Source organism: Equus caballus, chromosome 5 (genome assembly GCF_041296265.1).
Source record: "Equus caballus isolate H_3958 breed thoroughbred chromosome 5, TB-T2T, whole genome shotgun sequence".
Taxonomy (NCBI): Eukaryota; Metazoa; Chordata; class Mammalia; order Perissodactyla; family Equidae; genus Equus; species Equus caballus.
In genome coordinates, this window is record NC_091688.1 from 10,253,148 (window position 1) to 10,273,008 (window position 19,861).

Consider the following 19,861-nt stretch of genomic DNA (forward strand, 5'->3'; position numbering starts at 1 on the left):
GATTTTTAAAGGTCATTTTTATTTTTTAAAAAGGGATAGGTACCAGAACTCTAACAGCAGAGCTCTTGTACCTTCTGGCTTCTGGGTGAATTGGGTCAGTGGAAACTCTCCAGGAGCTGGGAAGGAGAGGATCAAGATCAGCTGTTAGTTAGGAGTTGGTGGAAGTCCTTTGTCATTATGAAGGGCATCAGAACTGCCCTTCCCCCGCCCCCGCAGTCTGGGACTGATAACTGTAGCTGGAAGGTGATATAACTCAAGGCTCACCATGACTTAAGGGAGTTTGAGAACAACAGAAGGGTGATTGCCAAAGGACATCTTTCTGGGAGCTATAAAGTGCTTTACAGGTCACACCTCTCCTTTCTTACCCAGAGGTGGTGTATTATCTGTTTATATTTTTCTCTCTCATCCTAGCCTGGGAGTCCCTTGGTGTAGGGATAACTTATCCTTCCTTGTAAATGTGCAGATGCTTGTATGTACTAGGCAGTCTTCAGAATGCTTGGCACACAGATTTGATGAATGCTTGTCAAAACGTCTAATTTGATTTATTTCTCTTATTTTACCTGCCTGGTTTCTGAAAGGTTTATTTAATTCAGATGCCACTAGCCTCTAAGAATTCTTCCCAGAGTCACTCATAATTAAGGACTCAGACTTTGTAGATATATCTCTATTCAGTACTTCATTTATAAAAACAAATGCAAGTCAAGCAAAGATTTAAAAAAATTACCCACAACTAGCCAGGTGCATTCGTATGTTAAATTTATTTCTCCTCTCCCCTTCAATCACGAACTGTCTTTGTTCACCACTCTACTTATTAAAAAACTAACAAATGAATCTATAGTAAAACTGGAAAATATATAGTGAAACTAGGGGAAAGGGAAAGTGGAGATCATCCCAGTTTTGTTATATTTTATATTATACTAGTGAATTAGTAGTAGACATAAGGGAGGACTTAGCTGTGAGGCTTTTAAAACATCAAGACGGATGAATTTGGATGCAGGCTGCTGTGAAGGGCCCTGAAATCTTTTTAAGCTGCTGCTTGGTTTTCAGTGATGCAATCCTGACCTCTAGTGGGCATCCAGAAACAAAAATCAAAACCCAGAGCATCTCATCATTTTACTGGTTACTCCCTAAACCTCCGCTATTTAGTCATCCTGAAAGATTGAACATTTGAAGAGATTACAACATGAGGAGCAGAATAAAGTAAAATACCTTTGGGCTAACATGTTACAATATTCTTGCCATAGGACCTATGTCTGAGAGCAGCCAGGATTTACTTCTTTATATTTGCATACTAATTATCTGTTATTTTCTTCTTTCTGTGGAAAAATGCATTACTTTGCAGATCACAGAAGTAAGAAACTTATCAAAGAGAAGCCAAAGTGAAGAGTGTTCTGGTTACCTGATGTGTATAACAAGCTACACCAAACTTGAGTGGCTTTAAAACAAAGATTTTGTAGTGAGACATATTAATATTATGTGGCCTCCTGATCTGGTGCACTGACACAACATCGCTTCTGAGGTATTTGTGCCAAGAATACGTAATCTAATTTAATCATAAGGAAACATCAAACAAATGAAGTTGAGGGACATTCTACAAAATAACTGGCCAGTACTCTTCAAAAGTGTCAAGTTCATGAAAGACAAAGACTGAAAACTGTCCCAGATGAAAGAAGACTAAGGAGACATGACAACTAAAGTCAGTGTATGATCCAGGATTAGATTCTGGACAGGAAAAGGACATTAGTGGGACATTTGACAAAATTTTAATACTATTTTCTGGGTTTGGGTAGTTGTACTGTGACTATGTAAGATGTTAACATTTGATGAAGCTGCGTGAAGAGTGTGCAGAAACTCTTGGTACTATTTTTGCAAATTTTTTCTAAATCTGAAATTATTTCAAAATGTTTTTAAAAATTAAAACCAGCCATTTATTTTGTTCACAATTTCATAAGTCAGGAATTCGGGGGGGATTCAGCTGTGTGGTTCATCTCTGATCCACACAGCATCAGCTGGGGCATCTGAGGCTGGAGGATTCACTCTCAAGATGACTTCCTCACTCACATATCTGGCACCTGAGGGACCTTTGGCCTCTCTTTCTTATGGATGGCATCTCGTCCTGCAGGCTCTTTCCTTTTTGTTTGGCTTCTCAGAGCATGAGGGTCTAAGTGTAATTGCACTTCTTACTTGATGTCTGGCTTCTAAGAGGGAGTGCTCCAAGGGATGGGACATGGAAGCTATCAGTCTCTTAAGATACAGACCTGAAATATTGGCATAGTTTCACTTCTACTATTTTCTCTTGGTCAAAGTAGTAGCATAGGCTTCCCAGATTCAGGAGGAAAGGGCAGAGACCTCACCTCTCAGTGGGAGAAGTGTCAAAAAATTACAACCATCTTAATTCATTACAGATATCTAACCAAAATCTTCCTGAATTTGCAGTAGATACGGAATTAGTGAAAAATGCATGGTTGGTGTTTTTTTTTTCTGACAGAAATAAGTTCTAATCCTGGCTTTATCATTTACTAACAGTGTGTATGTCTCTGAGCCTCAGTTTCCTCATCTCTAAAATGGTGGCAGAAGAACATATGCCATAGAGTTGTTGACAGGATTAAGTGAAAATATATGTATATATATAAAATACTGGGTATGGTAGGCAACCTAATAATAATTGCCAGCATTTATCAAATGCTTAGCAAGTGCTCAGTTCATTTGCTATGTTTTTTATCTGCCATCTCGTTTAGTCATTATCCATTCCTGGGGTGATCTGTCCCATGCTGGATGGGTCCATTTCCTCCTGCTTTAGCTGTATTTGTGGGTCTGCTCCATTTCCCTTGTCCACTTCTGCTTTGATAATTTCTCACTGCCGTGTTGTTAGGATTTCCATTTCCACATACTGTTTATTTCTCTCTTATTTTGATCCCTAAGGCCCCAGGTGCTGATGCACGTTGACACCTTTTGACACTGCCTTTTCAGCATTTGTTCTCAGTGCTGTCAGTGTAGCTTCTGACAGCTTCTCATACAATCTGTCAGCTCCCTCTGAGCCCACGACTGCCTGCTCGTCAGAGCCAAAATGTTCACTGTCTTTGTTTCAGTGAGTTCTTTGCTGTGAGCCTTTATGCAGGCTTGTGGGCGCCGAGTTGTCGGCCTACCCAGGAACATGATGATCTGCACTTGGGAGCAGTTATTTAATTTGGGGCAATTACTCGTAGGTGTTCTGTAAAGCGGAGATTTTTCCAGGCTGTGACTGAATTTTGAGACAGCAGCTTCCTAATCAGTTAAGGAACCACTTCATTCATGCAAGGCTGATCTCAATCTGTTGTCACTGGAGGAAAGTGGTGACCCTTTCTTTCCACAGCAAGCTGAGTTCCTATTGTTTTACATCCTGTAAGCAGTCAGCTATATTTTATGAGTGTTTTCAGTATGGAGACAAATAATAAAATTTGGTTTTGGTAGAAGTCACCTATTTGTTATCTTTCTACTCTCTGCTCTTAAAATTTGCTTGCCTTTAAATGGAAAGAATCACTTTAATCTTTTCGGATTTAGATGACACAATAAATAATACCCAACTAAAGGATTTATTCATTCATTCACTTAGTCATTGAGCCATCTTCTCTAACTTAGTAGGAAAGAGTATGACTTCTAGAGTTACACTGCTCTGGTTAAAATCCACTTGCTAGCACGTAACCTTGAGAAATTTACTTTGACTTCTCTACGTCTTAATTTTCTGGGTTTAAAATGGAATTTAGAGTTGTTGTGGGATTAAATAAGGACACGTTTTCAATGTAATTAATTCAGATCTTGGCACATAGAAAATATTCAGTGGATTTTGTCTCTTTATTATCTTGCACTTGAAGTTAGACCTTATACTATAAATAATAAGTAGCCGTAACAACATGTTTACTTGTTACTTTTACTCTTAATAATTCTCCAAATGTTTTAACCCTTTGAGTCCTATCAGGAACCCTTATTTACCCCATAGTAACAAATAAATTGCTACAGATTACATAGTCCTGAAAAAGGGAGGCATGTTGAAAATGTATAACACTTTTTTCTTTTAAAAATGTATTTCAAAAAATAAACTTCAGTTCAATTAGACAGGTTGGATCATGTAAGAGTAGGTGGACAATGAAGTAACAATGGGGAATTCAGTTCATGGTGGCTTAGAAGAGTGAAGGGTGGTTCACGTATAGTTCACTTCATTGTTGGCTAGGAGGCTGAGGACTGGAGCTTGCATTGACATTATCATCATATAACCAACCTATTTGTAATGCCCCACTTTTAGACTGACGAAATGCTGCCCTGTGGAAGGTTCCTGTAATTTAATGATTTGTTTAATTCTGTTCCTAAATGAGAATGTCTTACTTAAAAGAAAAAAATAAATATTTAACTAAGGTTGCCTTCCATTACTCTCCTCTTAGGAAATCAGGATACATTTTGCAGTGAAATAAACTTGCTATTCTACCAAATTTTTTTTCCTGATTTCCAGCAATTCAGAGGTCTGAAAGTATCTTTTTTTTTTAAAGATTTTATATTTTCCTTTTTCTCCCCAAAGCCCCCCAGTACATAGTTGTGTATTTTTAGTTGTGGGTCCTTCTAGTTGTGGCATGTGGGACGCCGCCTCAGCATAGCTTGATGAGTGGTGCCATGTCTGCGCCCAGGATCCCAACCAGTGAAACCCTGGGCTGCCAAAGCAGAGTGCACGAACTTAACCACTCGGCCATGGGGCAAGCCCCTGAAAGTTTCTTTGCTTGTAAAGTCTGGTCACACTATTATACCTTACTTTAAGTCTTGTGAAGTCTTTACTTTTCTTTCTTTCTTTCTTTCTTTTTTTTGAGGAAGATTAGCCCTGAGCTAACTACTGCCAATCATCCTCTTTTTGCCAAGGAAGACTGGCCCTGAGTTAACATCCATGCCCATCTTCCTCCACTTTATGCATGGGACGCCTACCACAGCATGGCTTTTGCCAAGTAGTGTCGTGTCCACACCCAGGATCCAAAGCAGGGAACCCTGGGCCACCGAGAAGCAGAATGTGCGAACTTAACCACTATGCCACCAGGCCAGCCCATCTTTACTTTTCTTGATTTTTATGAATAATGTCTAGAGAGTCATATAAACAGATGCAGTAACACCTTAGTATTCTGAACTTCTTTAAAGAGTTTACATGTATAAATTTTTCTGGTAACTGAAAGTTACCTCTTTAGCTTTTGAAACTCAAAGAAAAATCTACTTCTTATTTAAAACATATTCTATCCTCCCTTCTTTTTTTTTATTTTTAAAAATTTTTTATTTTTTATTGAGTTAATGATAGGTTACAATCTTGTGAAATTTCAGTTGTAAATTATTGTCTGTCAGTCGTGTTGTAGGTGCATCCCTTCACCCTTTGTGCCCACCCCCCACCCCACCTTTCCCCTGGTAGCCACTAATCTGTTCTCTTTGTCTACATTTTTAAATGAATTTAAATGAATGGAGTCATACAGAGGTTGTCCTTCTCTATCTGGCTTACACTTAGCATAATTCCCTCAAGGTTGATCCATGTTGTTGAAAATGGGACGATTTTGTTCTTTTTTATGGCTGAGTAGTATTCCATTGTATATATATACCACATCTTCTTTATCCAATCACCTGTTGATAGGCAATTAGGTTGCTTCCACGTCTTGGTTATTGTAAATAATGCTGCAATGAACATTGGGGTGCATGGGACTTTTAGAATTGCTGATTTCAAGCTCTTTGGATAGATACCCAGTAGTGGGATAGCTGGATTGTATGGTAGTTCTATTTTTAATTTTTTGATGAATCTCCATACTGTTTTCCATAGTGGCTGCACCAGTTTACATTCCCACCAGCAGTGTATGAGGGTTCCTTTTTCTCCACAACCTCTCCAACATTTGTTACTATTTGTTTTAGTTATTTTTGTCATTCTAATGGGTGTAAGGTGATATCTTAGTGTAGTTTTGATGTGCCTTTCCCTGATGACCAGCGATGATGAACATCTTTTCATGTGCCTATTGGCCATCCATATATCTTCTTTGGAGAAATGTCTGTTCATGTCTCCTGCCCATTTTTTGATCGGGTTGTTTGATTTTTTGTTGTTGAGTTGTGTGAGTTCTTTATCTATTATGGATATTAAACCTTTGTCGGATGTATGACTTGCAAACATTTTTTCCCACTTAGTGGGTTGTTTTTTTGTTTCAATCCTGTTTTCCCTTGCCTTGAAGAAGCTCTTTAGTCTGATGAAGTCCCGTTTGTTTATTCTTTCTGTTGTTTCCCTTGTCTGAGAAGACATGGTGTCCAAAAAGATCCTTTTAGTACTGATGTCAAAGAGTGTACTGCCTACATTTTCTTCTAGAAGCCTTATGACTTCATGTCTCAGCTTTAGGTCTTTGATCCATTTTGAGTTTATTTTGGTGAATGGTGAAAAAGAATGGTCAATTTTCTTTCTTTTACATGTGGCTTTCCAGTTTTCCCAGCACCATTTCTTGAAAACACTTTCTTTTCTCCATTGTATGCCCTCAGCTCCTTTGTTGAAGATTAGCTGTCCATAGATGTGTGGTTTTATTTCTGGGCTTTCAATTCTGTTCCATTGATCTGTGCACCTGTTTTGGTACCAGTACCATGCTGTTTTGATCACTGTAGCTTTGTAGTATGTTTTGAAGTCAGGGATTGTGATGCCTCCAGCTGTGTTCTTTTTTCTCAGGATTGCTTTAGAAATTCGGGGTCTTTTGTTGCCCCATATGAATTTTAGGATTCTTTGTTCTATTTCTTTAAAGAATGTTATTGGGATTCTGATTGGGGTGGCGTTGAATCTGTAGATTGCTTTAGGTAGAATGGACATTTTAACTATGTTTATTCTTCCAATCCATGTACATGGAATGTCTTTCCATCTCTTTATGTCATCATCCATTTTTTTCAGAAAAGTCTTGTAATTTTCATTGTATAGGTCTTTCACTTCCTTAAATTCACTCCGAGGTGTTTTATGCTTTTTGTTGCAATTGTGAGTGGTATTGTGTTCTTGAGTTCTTTTTCTGTTAGTTCATTATTAGAGTATAGAAATGCTACTGATTTATGTAAATTGATTTTACACCCTGCAACTTTGCTGTAGTTGTTGATTACTTCTGAAAGTTTTCCAATGGATTCTTTGGGGTTTTCTATATATAAGATCATGTCATCTGCAAACAGCAAGAGTTTCACTTCTTCCCTCCCTATTTAGATTCCTTTTATTCCTTTTTCTTGCCTGATTGCTCTGGCCAGGACCTCCAGTACTATGTTAAATAAGAGTGGTGATAGAGGGCATCCTTGTCTCGTTCCTGTTTTCAGGGGGATGGCACTCAGTTTTTGCCCATTGAGTATGATGTTGGCTGTGGGTTTGTCATATACGGCCTTTATTATGTTGTGGTAGTTCCCTTCTATGCCCATTTTGTTCAAAGATTTTATCATAATCACCTGTTGGATCTTGTCAAATGCTTTCTCTGCATCTATTGAGATGATCATGTGGTTTTTATTCCTCAGTTTGTTGATGTGGTGTATCATGTTGATTGATTTGTGGATGTTGAACCATTCCTGTGTCCCTGGTATGAATCCCACTTGATCATGTTGTATGATGTTTTTTGATGAATTGCTGAATTTGGGTTGCCAAAATTTTGTTGAGAATTTTTGCATTTATGTTCCTCAGCGATATTTGCCTGTAGTTCTCCTTTTTCGTGCTGTCCTTGTCAGGCTTTGGTATCAGCGTGATGTTGGCCTCGTAGAATGTGCTAGGAAATATTCCATCCTCCCTAATTTTTTGGAATAGCTTGAAAAGGATAGGTATTAAATCCTCTCTGAAAGTTTGGTAGAATTCCCCAGGAAAGCCATCTGGTCCTGGGGTTTTATTCTTTGGGATGCTTTTGATTGCTGTTTCAATCTCTTTCCTTGTGATTGGTCTGTTCAAATTGTCTGCTTCTTCTTGCTTCAGCTTTGGGAGGCTGTGGGAGTCTAAGAATTTATCCATTTCCTCTGGGTTATCCATTTTGTTGGCGTATAGTTTTTCGTAGTATTCTCTTATAATCCATTGTATTTCTGCAGAGTCTGTTGTTATTTCTCCCCTTTCATTTCTGATTTTGTTTATTTGCGCTTTCTCCCCTTTTTCCTTTGTAAGTCTGGCTAGGGGGTTGTCAATTTTATTTATCTTCTCAAAGAACCAGCTCTTTGTTTCATGGATCCTTTCTACTGCCTTTTTTGTTTCAATAGCATTTATTTCTGCTCTGATTTTTATTATTTCTCTCCTTCTGCTGACTTTGGGCTTTGTTTGTTCTTCTTTCTCTAATTCAGTTAGGTGTAGTTTATTATTTCTTAGTCGGGATTTTTCTTGTTTGTTAAGATGTGCCTGTGTTGCAGTGAATTTTCCTCTCAATACAGCTTTTGTTGTATCCCATATGAGTTGGTATGGCATGTTATCATTTTCATTTGTCTCCAGGTATTTTTTACTTTCTTCTTTAATTTCTTCAATGATCCATTGCTTGTTCAATAGCATATTGTTTAGTCTCTACATCTTTGTGCCTTTCTCAGCTTTTTTCTTGTAGTTAATTTCTAGCTTTATAGCATTATGATTGGAGAAGTTGCTTGTTAGTATTTCAATTTTTTTAAATTTGTAGAGGCTTGCCTTGTTTCCCAACATATGGTCTATCCTTGAGAATATTCCATGCATGCTTGAGAAGAATGTGTATTCTGGTGTTTTTGGATGGAGTGTTCTATATATGTCTGTTAAGTCCAGCTGTTTCAGCTTTTCATTTAGCTCCACTGTTTCTTTGCTGATTTTCTGTCTGGATAATCTGTCCAATGATGTGAGTGGGGTGTTGAGGTCCCCTACTGTTATTGTGTTATTTTTGATATCTTCTTTTAGGTTTGTTAATAGTTGCTTTATGAACTTTGGTGCTCCTGTGTTGGATGCATAGATATTTATAAGCATTATTTCTTCTTGATGAAGTTTCCCTTTGATCATTATATATTGGCCCTCTGTGTCTCTCTTTACCTGCCTTATCTTGAAGTCTGCTTTGTCTGTTATAAGTATTGCAACACCTGCTTTCTTTTGTTTGCTATTAGCTCGGAGTATTGTCTTCCACCCCTTCACTCTGAGCCTGTGTTTGTCCTTGGAGCTGAGGTGTGTTTCCTGGAGGCAACAAATTGTTGGATCTTGTTCTTTAATCCATTTTGCCACTCTGTGTCTTTTCATTGGAGAGTTCCATCCATTTACATTGAGGGTGAGTATTGATGCATGAGGGCTTAATGCTTTCATTTTGTTGCTCATTTTCCCGTTTTCCTGTGTTTCCTTTGTTTCTCGTCCTGTGTGTTTTAGCCTACCCATTGACTTCTGCAATTTCTTATGCTGGGTTTCTTAGATTTTTCCTTATTTATGTTTTGTGTCTCTGTTCTGTTTTTTAGTTTAGTGACTACCCTGAAGTTTGTATTCAGAATCTCTTGTATAACATAGTCTATTTTCTGGTGGTGTCTTATTTCCTTAGCCTAGACTGATTCAGTCCCTCTCCTCCTCCCCTCCTAAATTATTATTTTCATCTCTTATTCCAACTTGTGTTATGAGTTTGTGGTTAGAGTGATAAGATTGTCTTTGCTTTGGTGATTTCCTTCCCTTTATCCTAATGCTATAGTTGAATATTTGCTGTCCTATTCTGATTCTATCTATCTGTCTCCCTACTCTGTGTTTTGTGACCCCTTTCTCCCTTTTTTTCTTTTTTCAGGTATGAGAGCCTTCTTGAGGATTTCTTGTAGTGGAGGTCTTGTGGCTACAAAGTCCCTTAGCTTTTGTTTGTCTGGAAAAGATTTAATTTCTGCCTCATATCTGAAGGATTTTTTTGCTGGATAGAGTATTCTTGGCTGAAGATTTTTATCCTTTAAAGTTTTGAATATGTCTTTCCATTCTCTCCTAGCTTGTAAGGTTTCTGTAGAGAAATACTCTGAATGTCTGATAGGGGTTTCCTTGTAGGTTATTTTCTTCTGTCTTGCTGCCCTGAGTATACTTTCTTTGTCATTCATTTTTGCCATTTTTACTACTATATGCCTTTCAGTAGGTCTTTTTACATTGACAAATCTAGAAGATCTGAAAGCTTCCTCCACACACATTTCTGTCTCAATCCCTAGATTTGGGAAGTTCTCTTCTGTTATTTCTTTGAGCACACTTTCTGCTTCATTTTCCTTTTCCACGCCCTCAGGAATTCTGATTCTTCTTAAGTTGCATTTTCTCATTGAGTCAGCTATTTCTAAGAGATTTTCTTCATTTTTTTAAATTCTTAGTTCTCTTTCTTCCTCTCTCTCAAGCCATTCAGCCTGTCTATCTTTGATTATGCTAATTTGCTCCTCTCTGGTGTCTACACGGGCATTCAGGGAATCTGTATTCTGTTTTCTCTGATCCATTGTATTTTTCATCTCTAATATTTCTGATTGATTCTTCTTTATAGTTTCAATCTCTTTTGTGATGTAACTCCAAAACTCGTTGACTTGTTTCTCTATATTTCCCTTTACCTCATTGAGTATTTTGATGATAGCTATTCTGAACTCATTTTCACTTAGTTTACCTATTTCCAAGTCCTCAGGACATACTTCTGTGTTTTTATTCCTTTCATCTTGGACTGGAGCTTTTATAAATTGCTGGGTGGTAGAGGAGCGGTTTTTACATATTATTATTCAGTTGCAGTTACAGCCTGTTGCCATTAGATGGGGGTCGAGAGCCACGTGCTCTGAGCCCTCCACTTTCATTCGCCATGGCTGCACTCAGCGTGGGTTGGGGGAGGAGGGGCACTTCCTCTTGTGCGCAGACCTGGATTCTGATCAGCTCTCGCTCTCTGGTTTCCTGGGGCCTTGGCTTAATGGCGTCCCCCACGCGAAAGCTTTCCCCCATTAGAGGGTTTCCGCTGCATGAGTCTGTGAGAGTCCTAGATGATCCTGTGGACGCGCAGCCCCTCCCCTGTTCCTTCCCTCACCTGCGCAGCGATCCCAGTCTCTAGGAGAGGGAGTGAAGTTCTCTCTTACCCCGTTCCAGCTCCTCCGAGGGTGGCTCCAGCCTCTCCGCCCTCCATCCTTTAGCTGCTGTGGGTCTCTAATGATTTCTGTTATTAGGAATTTTTTTTAAGGTTGGAAAGCAGTTGCTCTTTTTGGTTGTAATTTGGTGGGGAGAGAGTCCTGGGTGAGCTCATGCTGCCATGTTGCTGACGTCACTTGTCTATTCTCCCTTCTTAAGCACATTTTGAACATGATGTAAGCCTTCATTAACACTGCTGGATTATTATCATGAACTAATATTAACTGTTGAAGGCTTATTAACTCCACTAAATGGGTCCAGACAGCTATACATTGCATGGGTTTTTTTAAGGGTATATTGTACTTCTGTTAGACCTACTATTTTAATTCTGATGTCTCTGTTGACTGTCTGTCCCTAACTCCATCTAGCACACACCTTGTCTTTTAGTTTGATACTTCTGATATCTACAAACTATAAAGCCATATCACCAAACTAATTTGAATTGTATATGAAATAAAAAATTTGAATAAATTTTTCTTTTGGTGTTAGAGCCATTTTGGCTGTTTAGGGGTCTTAAATTTTTTTTTTAATTTCTAAGTTCTCATTTGTGTTTTTCATAGCTGAGTTGTCCAGTAGTTTCACTTTGAGAGAACTGAAAACAAGAGTTTCTTACTGTAATTTGATGGTGCTTTTGTAAATTGGCCTAGTTGGGTCCATAGGGAAAAGAATAAATTCCAGAGGGGCCGCCCAGTGGTGCAGAGGTTAAGTGCGCACGTTCCACTTTGGCGGCCCGGGGTTCACCAGTTCAGATCCTGGGTGCAGACGTGGCATTGCTTGGCACACCATGCTGTGGCAGGGGTCCCACATATAAAGTAGAGGAAGGTGGGCACGGATGTTAGCTCAGGGCCAGCCTTCCTCAGCAAATAGAGGAGGATTGGCAGCAGTTAGCCCAGGGCTAATCTTCCTCAAAAAAAAATGAAGAAATCCCAGAAAATCTGGGATAGCTAGTATTACAGTTCAATCATTCAGTCATCAAATAAGCACTTACTATGTATATTACACCAGCACTGTGCAGTGAAAATGCCATTAAATTAGATATTAGGAGGCTTCAGGGATGACTCTAGCCTACTACTAAATACATGAATAACCTTAGGCAAGTAAAAATCATATTCTGAAAAACCGAGAATCATAATACAGGTTGTTACGAGAATCAATGAGGTTTTGCTATTCCAGGAAAGCAGGGAGGTGAGGGGAATGTTTGGCAGAGGGGTTGAGAATATGAGAGAGGTTGAACGTGGAGTGGAGGGAGTTTCCAGAGTACGCTGAAGGGATTTGGGAGCGAGAGGAGCCATGGGAGCCTGGCTTAGGAGAAAAGACAAGAGCATTATGAGGATTAGAGAACTAGAGACAAGAGAGGCTTTCATTTTGAGCCCTGACTAGAAAAACAAGATCAGAAACATGGTGGATTAGTCCTGATGGCAAGATTGATAAGCACTCAGATTGTGAGAACTCACTGCTGCCTAGCCATTGTGACTTGGGGATGGAGGGAGTGAGGAGCAGGGAAGCAAGTCTTTTTTCTTTCGGTCTGCAAGTTTTGGCAGCAGTGGGCAGCAGCTAAGGGATGAGGACCCAAGTTTAGATTAGGAAAGCAAATTTTGCTTAATTATAACCCAAGTTTTTAAATATACAATAGTCCTCTTTTTTGTAATCAGTAAATAGTGATCAGAACTAGTCTAGGATCATTGCTTGGTGTGATGATGAGCTTTGTCAATTTGTTTTTGTCTCTTGGCCTGATTATACTTACTTCCTACTGCTTTGGGTTTCTTAATTAACTGAGTAAACCCCAAATCTCTAACCAAATGTTTTGTGTTTATCCTTCATCCCTTTCACCATTACATCATATTTTTGGTGGCTGAATATGAAAGATTACATTAGTAAATTATAACAGCAGTGTGCTCTAAATTCCTAGTCCTAATTCTCGCTGCTGATTTTGGAGACAGAAAGTGCTTGGTTTATTAGGAGTTCTTTGCATAATACATCTGATACAGCTTCATATCCAAAAGGCAGATAGATATTTGTGACCAAGAAGAAGAGGGCGCATCAAATAGACCCTGGACTTATGGAAGATGTCAACTCATACTTGAAAGATCTCTATTCTCATGTATGATGACTTGCATGGCAAGGAAACAGCATATTCCATGGCAACTTTGTTTCTGATTGTGTCATCTTGAGCATTTAAGATTCCCTGTCTCTTGAATTTAATATCTCAACATCTCTTCAGTCATTGGGCTGAACTCAGCGTTCAAAATTGAGCTCCAGCATGGCTTCTTAACAAGCTATTTAATTTGTTTATTCCTAAAGAAATATTCCTCCTGTTTTTAGGGAAGAAAAAGGAAAAAGAAGACTACCAGAGAGCTCCTAATTACCACCTAATTATATTGTTGTATACAACTACTTGAATACAAATACTACTTGAGAGCTAGCACTAAAACAAAAATCAAAATAAGAACAAAATAAGATAAGAATAAAATAAATAAAATAAAAATAAGAATTAAAAAAAGAAGAAGAACAGTAGTGGAAATGCAGTGTGATGCTTACAACTCCCCTCATGCGATCGGTCCCAGTTATCAGCAACACTAGTTGTGGTTTATTTTGTTTTGTTTTGTCAGCCAGGAGCAGTTTAACCACATCACCCAGATGTGCAGACTAAGAATTTCAGTTAATAATCTTAGACTTCTACATTGCTGCTATCTTGATCAAGTAACTTGACTTTTGCAAGGCTTAGTTAGACCTATGCAAATAATCAAGAAATGGATTGAAGGAAAATAACTTATTGTAAAAACAGTAATTTTATGTGAACATTGATTAAATAGCACCAAAAGTTTACAGTAAGCCTCTCAGAGGAAGAAAATACCTTTTTAAAAATTTCATGAGTTTATTATTATTGTATGTGAAGATGAAAACAATTAGGAATTTTATTAAAGATGTATGGAAATCTTTGGAAAATACTCAGTAAAACAGTGATACATGTGGCAGCATTGATTTTGACTCTCTTTTTCTGTTTCAGGGTTTGAACATAATCTTTCATGTAGCCTTGGCTCTCCTAAAGGTAAGTCTATTTTTAGCTTTAAGTTACCAAACTATCTTACCTCTCTGCCCTTGGAATTGGGCATGAGTCCGTTTCTAGCCTTTGACTCATTCTAGACTCTTGAACACAAAAAAAGACTTCTCTGACGAACTCTGATCCTCTTCCTTCTTCCCATCCTTTTTTGTTGTTTTTTAGAGGATGTTTCTTTATTTTTCTTACAATACATTTGATCTTGCTATCATAGCACTCCTTCCAGTGGCATCATGATATGTTTTCATTCATATGAGTTGGATGATATAAAATTTGAAACCTGTTTTCTGTCAAAACGATGCCAGCTTTTTCCTTAAAATACTTCTTAACATAATAACATCCCTGGAGGTACCTAAACATATAATTGAATTATTAGAAAGCTTCTGTAATATACTGACTAAAAAGAAACTGCTACATTTCAATTTACAGTTCTTTCTCTGATAGCTAGAAATTTATAAGACACTTTAGAATTTAATTATAATTACTTTGTTGGACTTTCAATATCAACATATCAGTGCCGCTTTAACAGTGTGGTAACAGCAAGACATTTGCTGCAGATTTGGTGAAAATAACCCAGTAGATTTTTGGCCTTCAGTCAAAGGTAGCATTCTGTTATGAAAGGTGATAATTGCCTGTTTATCAAAAGATGCAGGTTCACCCTTTCCCCAGTAAAACATAGTGGTTAAAATTGCAGACACTGGCCTCAGACGATTTGGTTCTAATTTCAGCTCTACTGTGTGACCTTGGGCAAATTACTCTAAGTGCTCAGACCCTAAGTTTTGAGATAATAATAGAAACTAATTAATGGGATTGTTGTAAGAATTAAATAAGATGATACATAAAAAGCCTAAATATAGTGTCTATAAAATTTTATTGCATAATAAATGTTAGCTGTTATTATTGGGATTACTATTGTATTTACAAGGTAACTCAGAATGTGTTTCTAGATTCCCCATCATTCTTCCAAATTTCCCAAAAGAAGATAACTTATGTTCAGAGAGCCTCTTGATATTTTAGGAGAGTTTCCATACTTAACTGTGAAATATCTTGAACCGAAACAAAAGCATGACATAATATGGGCCCTGTGCAACTCAAGAAATGGGTTGCTGCTCCTCATCTCTTATTCTGTTAAACATTTGTTTTTTATGAAGTTCATAAAATATACTTAAAATAGTTCATTAAGTCATTTTAAGTTTAGATATGAACAATTCTTATGCCAAAGTTATTTTAGAAGTTAGGAAAATATTTCAAATATTTTCTATAAAATATCACAAACATATTTGTATTTATCTTTTAGTGAAGTCATGGATTTCTACTTCTAATTTTTTTCTTGTCATTAAAACAAATCAAAACCTAAAACTTTCTAAGATGCTTTCTGTATAGGACTGGAATAAGACTTAGAATGCCTAAGCTGTGAAAGTATTATTTAATTCAGACTAAAAATAATATTAAAACATAATGTAAGTGTAAGGAAGTCCAACAAAGCTCTGATTTTTTCTATCATCTCTAATTTTTTTAAGTTGAAGATATTATATCTTTCCCAAAATGCCTTTCCTCATTTTTTTTGATGACCTTTCTTTATTGGTGCTCTCAGCATATCCTTAGTCTGTCTTTTGGGGGTAACCCAGGACTTCCCCTCTGGATATCACACCTATATTCTGTGTCAGCCTAATGCTGTATCCATCTGGTAAGTTCTATTCCTGATTGACAGGATTTTTTGGCTTGATTGTATTATTTTCGGCCATGTTAACCCAGACATGGCCTGTGTAGAGGACATTCTCTGGCCACTGGCCAAAAAAGCTTTTGTATCTTCTCCAGCAATACATGGACACTCATCCAATATCATCTTGGAAAATTTGACAAGTTAGAAAAGATAAAAAGGAGAGCTTTCTCACTATTGTTGGCCTATATTTATATCCCCTTCTTGTATGAATCCTGGAGCTGACCCCACATAGAGACAGTATATATAGGATTAATTGAAGTGTACTTAATTGATCCAGTTGCCCCCACCTGGAAAAAGAATACCCCAAACACATATGACAGTGACTAACTTTTAGCTTCTAATCTAATATGTCAGATAAAAAAATGTATATTCGTTTGTATAAAAATAACAAACCTAGGGATAGTTCGAAGTGCTTATAAACCCAGCCTAAAGTAATTTTCGATATAGCTATAAAGGGAGTTTAGATTTCTCTGTATTAGAAGTGTTTCTTGTGATGAGGCAAATCGGAAAAGGAAGTAACATTTCTTGAGCACTTACTCTGTGCTAAGTGCTAGCGTAGGTTATCTCATTAACTCACATTAAATGTCCAAGTGTTGTTTGTAGGAGAATCATAAATTGTATTAGTCAGAGAAAACCATCTAATTCTCTTCCCCAGTTGATAACTGAGGGAGCCAAAGTCCCAGATTGCCTAAAGTCTTTTGGCTTAGTAATGATAAAGCTGGATTTACAATATTTTTAAACAACATAGATATAGGTGAATGTCTCTGTTGCTCAGTATGGTTTACAGATATCTACTTTCTGAATGGGAGCTACTTTCTTTGGGGTTAGAAATAGTCTACCAGGTGGTTGGAAAGCTATTGAACTGAAAGAATGATTCAGTATAGTAGGTAGCATCATCAAATCATTTAGGATTCTGGCAGTGTCTACTAGGTAGGTTAAATATATTTCCAAAAATCTAATTCATTTATTATATTAAACATTGAGTAGTCATAGCATAGTACATTGTAATAGATTGGAGATGGTCAGTCAGAATTAATCTTAGCCACTTTATGTTGACAGAGAAAATTTTCTGTCAGAATAGGTTCTTTGCTTTCAGACAGTGGTTAAAAGTAAATGACAGAATGTGTTCCCCCCTCCAACAAATGCCCATTTTGTGTGAGCATATAAATATTACAGAGATAAAGGGATACTCATAATCCACTCCTAGAGGTAACTGGATATAAAATCTTCCTCCTGTACTTTAGTCTTTGAATATGTAAGCATGCATTACCTACCCACATACATATGTTTGTATATGTACATATATTTTTTAATATGTGTTTGAGGGTTTAAAATAAGAAGATGAGGAGGTAGGAGATAAATTCAGAACAGCATACAGGGATGAACATATATTTATTTTCTTTCAAAAGATGCTATTGAACAAGACTTTTTTTCATTTAATAATATATTATGAATATATTTCAATCTTACTACATGCATATAGTGGCTAAAATCATGGATGTGGGAGCCAGACTGCTTGAGTTCAAATCCCATCTCCCACAGTTTCTCCAGCAATCTTAGGTAAATTACAGTGTTTCCATCTTTAAAATGGGGATATTAGTAAAACCTATCTCATAGGATTGTTGTTAGGGTTTAATGAGTGAATATATGATTGCTGCCTAGAACTTAGTAAGTTCTACACTGCACCAATTCCACCAATTAGAATTATTATTACACATAGAATTTCCTTAACCTTTTTAATGACTGTTTAGTATACTATTGTATGTACCATAATTAGCCAATTTTATATTTAATTTTTGTGGACTTTTAAGTTGTTTCCAGATTTCCTGTTAAACAATACTGTAACAAACATCCTTAAGATTCCCTCTTTGCATACTTATCTAATAATGTCTTGAGGATAAATTTCTAGGAATGTAATTTCTGGGTCAAACTGAAATCATGTTTTCAGTTTTGACACATATTGCAAAACTGCTTTCTCCTAGCAATATGAGAGTACATTTTCCCCATACTCTTGAAAAAGCAGAATTTCTAAATATGCACTTTCATGAACCTTGAAAGCAAGTTGTAAAACAAAGCAGCTTAAAAAGTTATTGTTATAATAATTTGTTTAATTGTAAACAGACAAAACTCTCCAGAAAGTTTTAAAGAGTCCAATGTTATGTTCTTCTGTTTGGGAATGTCTGGTTTTCTTAGGGAAGCCAGTTGATCCTGGCTGAATTTTGGAAGAGTGAGCCTTAGCTTGGAGGGGCTTTGTATATTACAGAAAAGTTCTGAAGTGGATCTTTGATGTTTTTGCCTTCTAAATCCTCTCCACTGTGTGAAATCTTTCCTTACCATTCTATTGAAGCTTTTTTGATGAAGTTACTAATAAAATCTAGTGGACGTCTTTCCATTTTTGTCTTATTTGATCTCTCAACAGTTATCAAAACAGCATAATGACATATACTTTTTGTTTTCTTCTTTTTTGAAGCATTCTCCCTTGGCTTCTGTCTTATTTTTCATCTCCCTCTCTGCTTCTTCTCATTTCCCTTTGCTCACTTCTTTTTCCCTCATCATTAACTTGGAGTTCTACAGAGCTCCAGCCTCTAGGAACTCACTTGATGCTTCTCCCTTGCTGATCTTGTTCACTCCCCTGGTTTCATCTATAAATGTTCCCTCTCATCTTTATATTTAGCCCAGATCCAAATATTTGGCAGTGGACTTAACGTGTCTGTTTGGATGTTTCAGAGGCACCTCAAATCCACAAGTCAGAACTGAACTCATGTGCCCTCCCAGACCTCCTCCTCCTCCAGTGACCTTCACCTCAGTAATGGCACTACCCACCTGTTCAAACTAGAAACCTAGACATTATCCTTAACTCTCTTCTCTTCTTAGTCCCTGACCTCTACTAAGTCACCAAAACCTGTGGATTCTACTTCTTGAGAATTTTTAGAATCTTCCTACTTTGATAGTTTAGGCTTCTCTCTAACATGGACTGTTGGAGTGACCTGTTTCAGTAACAGATATTGAACACCTACCAAGTGCGGGTACTTTTCTAGGCATTGGAGATGAAGTGTTGATGAGGAAAGACCTGCTCTCATGGAGCTTGCATTCTGATGCAGGAAAGATAGTAATTAAACATATTATTGTAACATCCTGAGATTTATGAAGGAGAATGATGTTGATGCAGTGTAGAGAAGGGAGCTCCCTTCTTTGGATTAGATTGCCAATGAAAGTGCTCTGAGGGATGATATTTGAGCTGAAAATCAAATGAAAAGAAGTAGCCTGCTATGCCAAAATCTGGGGAATGAGCCTTCTAGGCAGAAGAAATAAGTGTAAAGGCCTTAAGGAGGGTTTTTATAATCTTAAAAAGAAAGAAGGCCTGTGTCTGGAGTGTGATAGGTAAGAGAAGTTAGTGGCTTGGATTTTGGTGTTAGCAGTGGTTCTGAGAGAAGACTGCTCTTCCTCAGTCTACTTGTGACCATTGTCAAGTCCGTTCCCACATTGCCACCACAGTCATCTTCTTAAAAAAGATTTTATTATTCACTATTCAACAGATATTTGCTCAACACGTATTCAGAGACAGACACTATTCTGTGTGCTTGACTAGATCAGTGAACTAAAATAACAAAAATACTTGCCTCCATGAAGCCTATGTTCTAGCAGTAGACAGTTAATAAACAATAAATATAACAAATGTGTATATATAATGTATGAGAAATAATAGTGATACGGGAAAAAGGAAAAGGGAGTTCTGGATAGGTTTTACAGTGTTAAATAGAGTTCTAAGGGTAGACTCCATCAAGAAGTTGAGACTTGGACAACGACTTAAAAGTAGTGAGTGGTGCTGATGTGCATTCCGCATCAGGAGAATGGCATTCCAAACAGATGGAAAAGCCATGTACTGGGATTGTGATTGGAGCAAGTGAGTAAGGAAGTGCAGTAAGAGATGGGTAAGAGAAGTAACTTACCTCCTTACTTAAAACTCTTCAGGGGCTGGCCCCGTGGCTGAGTGGTTAATAAGTTTGCATGCTCC

The 19,861-nt window shown here is 37.4% G+C and overlaps 1 protein-coding gene across 18 annotated transcripts in view; it reads left to right on the plus strand.

Moving 5' to 3' along the window:
- Window positions 1-19,861, plus strand: part of RABGAP1L (RAB GTPase activating protein 1 like) — a 674,786-nt gene that overhangs the window by 448,476 nt on the left and 206,449 nt on the right. For all 18 annotated transcript variants that reach the window (XM_070266397.1, XM_070266404.1, XM_070266408.1 and 15 more), the window contains 1 exon segment: window positions 14,073-14,114. In XM_070266397.1, the coding sequence (XP_070122498.1) occupies window positions 14,073-14,114 (42 nt within the window).